The following is a 6,463-nucleotide window of genomic DNA, read 5'->3' as shown; positions in this document are numbered from 1 at the left end:
CCTTAAACAGGCAGTAAGAATGCAAAGAAAATATAACATTCTCAGTATGTATAAAAAAAACAGTTACAATACTATTACATACAATAATTTACAATTGTTCTGGCATCTTATTGAGTTTATACTTGAAGTGTCTTGTGCTCATAGTACCAGTTTAATTGAATACTACTGTATTAGCTTGCAGACAAAGCTTTCCTCTGTTGCTGGTTGATGAGTTATAATGTTAAATTGGTCACCTCACCAGTGAGGTCATATTAATCCATTGATCTCCACTCAATTATTTCGAAAGTATTTTTTTAAAATGTATTCAGGCTACTTATGTTCTCCAATCTGCATTGTTGCTATACAAACATGTGTAGTCCATCTTAATGCATTGTTTACTTTATTTTCCTCTGTTTGTATGTGTATTTGTGAACTGCTAAGATTGTATATTCCAAAGATATGTTTTGAAGTCAGCCAGGAGAATGTAAGTGCAACACTTCTTGTATAGAGAAGTAGTAAAAACCAACCAATGTGATCACCAGACCAGCTTTACTCTCTCTCTCTCTCGCTCTCGCTCTCTCTCTCTCTCCCCCAAAATGATTGGTGTTGTTGAAACTGGTTATTAAATAATCGTACAAGATGGGCAGCTTTAGCCTGTCACTCAAGATTGTGAGCTTTTGGTAATATTTGTATATTCTTCTATTTTGTATATGACATAAGCGTCAGTAAATGTGTGTCACTTTTCTGAGATGTGTATCCTGACAATTTCTGCAAAGTATGACCGTTCTTTCAAATAAATGTGTGAAATGCTTAACTTTGTTTATTTTTAGCAGGTCCAAACGAAAATAAAGTTTATAGTGGTGGGTTGTAACTAACTACATTTACTCAAATACTGTACTTAAGTACAAATATGAGGTACTTGTACTGTATTTTCTTTTGATGCCACTTTATACTTCTACTCCACAACATCTCAGAGGCAAATATTGTACTTTTTACTCAATTTTTTGGAGCTAAATAAACTATTAGAGTATTTTCACAGTGTTATTGTTATTGTGTGGCAGGTATGCAGATGTATAAATATCATATATATCTATATTATATGATGTCTGTTCCTGATGCAGCAATGAACCTTTCTCCAAGACAATCGTTCTCCCATGGTAGACAATAAAGTAACCCTAGCCTTATAGCCGACATTTTATTCATGGGTATTTGGGTGCTTTAAATCCAAGAAACTATGTTATAGGTGATAAATAATTATACAACAAAGATGCTGACAGTAAATCTTGAATGACCTTTGCGCCCCTCAGCGTGCACAAAGCCACAGCCAATTCACAGGTGAGTTTCCTGACGTCATACAGGAAGTAGCCAGAGGGACGTTGGAGTTTCTGCTTCTGTGTTGTTGAACAGTTGCTCGAAAATAACGGGTCATTCATCTATTCAAAGGAAAACGCCTGTAGCAGCGGAGAGATGTGCACTTTTGGTGAGTTATTCTACCATGACATGTAATTAAAAATCGCTTTTAATGTCAATAAGCTTGTGTGTCCGGCGCTAAAGTTTTCCCTCCACGGGTGTACCTGACCGCAGGCCTTCAGGTAGGAAGATGGTTTCGTGTTTTTTAAACTGCAACATGTAACTTGTTAGTGCGTGTATAACAATAATTAGGCGGTTTATACTTAGAGGAAATTAACTGTCAACATTCAAAGAGACTGACGAGAACAAGTATTTAAAAGTATCACGTATGCCCTCACTGCTTTCTCACATCTGCACGAGAACAAGACGCCCACAGTGCGCGTGACTGGAGCCTTTCTCTGCAAATGTACGTCCATCCCTAAGCAGTAAACTATAATAAATGTTTTAGGTAAAACTACTACTGTTGATAATTGTGTTTATCATAAATTGAATTAGTTTACATCACTGGTACCGTGTATTTAATGATGAGCAGGTGTGCATACATGCAGGCCGATGACTTAACAACGCTTTAGACTAAGTTTTCATTTAGTTGCAAGTGTATAGTTAGTCATTTTTAATGTTTGTGAGTACAAAGACCTTTTGATATTGGTAATAAAAATGCTCAGTATGTACATGTGTGCATGCAATATATGTAACATGAGTGTATACATAAATACGAAATCATGTCCTTTTTATATTAAAGGCAGAAAATGGGAATTCAGCATTAAACAATATTATTTCATGTTTATGTAAAGATATATCGTCATTGGACTTTTTTAACTCTCTAATTTAAAATACACTATACACAGGGCTCAGCGTAAAATACACTACACAGGGCTATACACAGAATTAATGAATATAAAGTGTTGTGGGAGCAAAATAAACGTTCAACATTGGTGTAAGGTAACACAGAACTCCTCTTCACTAAGGCAATGTATCAGATGCTATTTTCATATAAGCTGTATCTTATAATAATAATAATAATAATAATAATAACCATAATAATAAGTATTTATTGTATATCTTTCATCCAGATAAGGAGAAAGGGCCAATGAGGCTGATGAAAAAGGGATTGACTCTCATCCTGGTCGGCCATATTAACTTCATCCTTGGGGCTATTGTCCATGGCAATGTCCTCCGCCACATTTCCAAACCCGGCAAGCACATCACCACTGAATACACTGTAGCCAACATCATCTCTGTCACCTCTGGCCTGCTGGTGAGTCAATAGTTAAGCCGTTCATCCTTTGTTTCAACGTCAAATCTGCAGTGTGCACCCAGAGGCTTAAGGTTTGTAGAGCTTTCAAAAGCAAAGCAATCCTGATCAGAACTTTTTACCATGAATTTGGTGAGTTCTGACATCTTGACTTCATCCCTGTGACTTTCTGTGCATCAGAATAACTCGTATTCACCTTCAGTAGACTTCAAAAGTGATTCGCACAGTTAGCTCTTTTTTGTATTGTGTACTTTTCTCAGCAATCAAGACTGAACTTGTCTATTATAAGAGCTGGTTTTTCAAACCTGTTACTAGTTGCTCCGGGGCAGACTTCATTACAATGAGGTATTCAACAAACTGTCACATGTTGATGATGAGATGCTGTTAATGTCCCATTTCTTTGAAATGTACTCCATACTACCATGTGCTCTACATGTTACAGCTAATACAGATGGAACAAAAGTATAAATGACTAAATATATCTTACTAGCACTGCTTTTCATTTGTGATCTCTCACTTACTGTCATTAGTGAGACTCCTTTGTGTCTGAAGTCTTAGTCTGGCACCCAAATGAAAAATGCAGCTTCACATCCTTGGGGCCAGGATTACTTCCTGCGACACGTACTGTAATAAACCCTACTCCAAAACTGAAACAATCATCTTGTTATTTGAATCTTCCAGAGCATTATCTGTGGAATTATTGCCATTGTGGTGTCAAGGAATCTTCATGTGTTAAAACTGGTAAGAATTTAATTTGTTTTCAACTACTAATGTATTCATTCTGTGTCTACTCATTAGCTACCTCCCCTTCTGTTCTGTTTATATGATTTTGTCTCCTTGTCTCCAGCAAATAGGACTTCTAATTGCGTCCTTCCTGAACACCCTGCTCTCAGCAGCATGCTGCATTGGGCTCATCTTGGCCATTAGTATCACTGTTTCCCACAATGGTGAGGGTTTGATGCTGGGATGCAATGACACAGAGATTCCCATTAACGCTCGGTCACCTGTCAGTGCCAGGTGCCCGTTTGATACAACACGAATCTATGTGAGTCTAAACTTTCCTCTTACATTTTCAACTCACTCCATCTCTTTGTCTGACAATTCAAGCTGCAACTTTTGAGGCATGAAATTGAAACCTCGTGGTGTTACTTTCTTTCACACTTTGTCCTCCACGTTCCCATCACTTCCTGTCTCTCAGGACACAACTCTGGCGATGTGGATCCCTTGTGCGGTCTTGGCAGCAGTTGAGGCTGGACTGTCTGTCTGGTGCTTCATCGTTGGATTGGTTCTCAGAGGGCTGGCACCCTGTTGGAACAGCTACATCAAAGAGCAGGTGTGTGTCTTTGTGTGGGGGGTGTAATTGTGGTTTGTGTCTGTCTGAATCTCTGTCTTGACTCATCTAGTCCCACTTGGTCTTTCATACTCTGTTCCTGTAAGTCAAAAGAACATACAAGCCCTCTCGCTTCACTGGGTCCTGATAACAGACTTAACACAAGTCTTATGCTTGCTTTCTCTCTTCCAGTTGGAGGAAGAAGCTCCACACAGCCAACGCCTGATTGGACAGCGCTTGAACCCTGACGTCTAGGTACAAGAAAAAGCAGGAAGAACACCACTCCATGTAGACGAGCACAGCTAAATCCCAAGATGCATTTTGTATTGAGACCAGTAGATGTTTGCCCTACAGTCAGCTAAATGAGTGTCACTGTGGAACAGGAGCACAATCAGAATTAAGAAACGGGTTCTTGCTTTGTGGTGTCACAGCCACATACCCCGATTCACAGATGTGTTACCAAATGGCTCTTTTTGTTTTCATTTATAAACCAAACAGTTTTATCTTGTGTGTGTGAAGCTGTGAGCGGAGAACAGTACAGTATATTGTGACTTAGCATATATGTACGTGGACGCTAACATTATAAATGTAGTCTGTATCCATCCATGACTGTTTAGGTTTAATCGTACCAAATATGTCATGTCTTTCAGTATGAAGAAACCTCTGTTTATGAAGAAAATACATTTATACATCTAGCAAAACTATTTTATATTATTTTAGCTTAACATGTTAATGTTTTTAATATTTTACTGTTTGTCCAAAACACTCCAGCAACAAACCCTACCTGTCAATGTTTGCCCACGTACAAGTTTAATGCCCACAAATAATGATGTTTCATGCTATCTGTTTATGCATATTGTTAAATTGTTTTTGTGGAATCCTATGGTGTGGTGTGATTGCTCTAAAAAACTGTCTAATTGCAAATGAACTCTATGCAGATACAGTATATGGTTTTAAATGAAATTGGACATGCTAAATTGCACTTCTTATTAGATAATTAGACAACTGCAGCTAGTGACATGTTCCACATTAGAGTTTCCACTGTGGCTTAATGTTGCAGGTAAACCATTTACTAGTTGAACACACCACATTTTATTTTTTATTTTACAATATTGTAGTTTTAATTTTTTATTTCCTCTGTGCCAAAATGACAAGAAAATGGAGAAACTGAAAAAGACCCAGAGTTACAGTATGTCTCATCAGCTACAGTTCAGTGCCATGGGGATATTAAAAGGATGTTTTAGGAAAGATGGTCTAAATTGAAAGTAATCTGGATTCCAGCATAGCTATGTGGATTGAGTGCATTTGTGTATGAAGTATAAGTATACTGTGGTTGAATGTCAAGTGGGGTTAAACCAGTATGTGGGCCAGCCTCCTCAGCTGGCACAGATCCCCCACAACTCAACGACAGAGAAGATCCGATCAGTGTTGAAACGGTTAATCTAATGCCGCGCTCAGTTGTGTGGAAGGGAATCATCGCACGCAATACTAATCCTCAGGCTTTAAGACATAAATATTGACAGAGTGCTGACTGATACAATCACAACAAATCTGTTTGGCCGTTTCCTGTGAAGTAACGGATCTCCCATATCTGAGGTTTAAACTTACCACAATTAATATTTAATTTCAATAATTGACCCATCTAGCAAATGTCTGTAATGTAAAAATGAGCTTGTGTTATTTTCTTGAAATTGATTGACTTGAAAACCTAAATGTTATACACATTTAAAATGCATTGATTTGCAGATTTAAAGTTCACTTATCCGGCTGAATGGATAATCCAAAACCGTTCGTGGTTGCATTGTTGTTACCAAACGAGAATGACTCATCCTTTCCCCTGAACAGGTGTTAAAGGTGATGTATTCTGAGACGTCTATTGCCTGGATAATAGGCATGTACTGTACATTTTATTGCTTTATGGTATTCTAGCAGTATATACATTTTATGTATAATTTTTAATAAAGATTTTAAATAAGGTTACCTTTTAAAAAAATATATATTTGTGTGCTTTTAGTTTTGCCTTTCATATATCATATATGTATACTTAACATTGTTGCACCTAGCCCCGGGGGAGGTAAGGGGGTCTATGCCATCACTTTAGTGGCAGAATGTTTTTTAGAATAGTTTCCCCCCCCCCCCCCCCCCGTTGTGTCCAGTCTGGTGCTACAGACACTGTTGTGTTTATATGGGGGTCCAAGTTGGATCCCATTTAACTCCAAAATGTGTCCTTGAGAATGAGCTGAATGGTGGCTCTAGAGTCTAGAGCCTTTAAGTTCTCTGTGAGAAACACAAAAATGTACTTGGTTAAGCTGTGTTAAGCTTCACCTATGCCTTAAAATGTGAAAGTGCAACCATAAGATTTGAATGTTAAATTAAGGTGTATATAATATTAACATTCATATATTAAATCAATCAAAAACATACAATTCAAACAAGCTTTTTTGGGCATGACAGATCAGAAACCTATATTGCCAAAGTTCATAAATATT

General features: G+C 37.6%; 1 protein-coding gene across 2 annotated transcripts; it reads left to right on the top strand.

Annotated features, from left to right (window-relative positions):
* The first annotated feature begins 1,303 nt into the window (after positions 1–1,303).
* krtcap3 (keratinocyte associated protein 3) lies at positions 1,304–5,921 on the top strand. 2 transcript variants are annotated; one of them, XM_029459479.1, is made up of 6 exons: positions 1,304–1,459; positions 2,463–2,647; positions 3,326–3,385; positions 3,492–3,689; positions 3,843–3,977; positions 4,167–5,921. In XM_029459479.1, the coding sequence occupies exons 1-6, from the start codon at positions 1,447–1,449 to the stop codon at positions 4,227–4,229; spliced, it is 654 nt and encodes a 217-aa protein (XP_029315339.1). In that variant the 5' UTR covers positions 1,304–1,446; the 3' UTR covers positions 4,230–5,921. The 2 variants fall into 2 exon arrangements, with proteins under 2 accessions (XP_029315339.1, XP_029315347.1); XM_029459487.1 differs by having other exon boundaries at positions 1,455–1,571.
* The last annotated feature ends 542 nt before the right edge of the window (positions 5,922–6,463 follow it).

Source organism: Cottoperca gobio, chromosome 3, assembly GCF_900634415.1.
Source record: "Cottoperca gobio chromosome 3, fCotGob3.1, whole genome shotgun sequence".
Classification (NCBI taxonomy): domain Eukaryota; kingdom Metazoa; phylum Chordata; class Actinopteri; order Perciformes; family Bovichtidae; genus Cottoperca; species Cottoperca gobio.
This window is presented reverse-complemented; position numbering and strand designations above follow the sequence as displayed.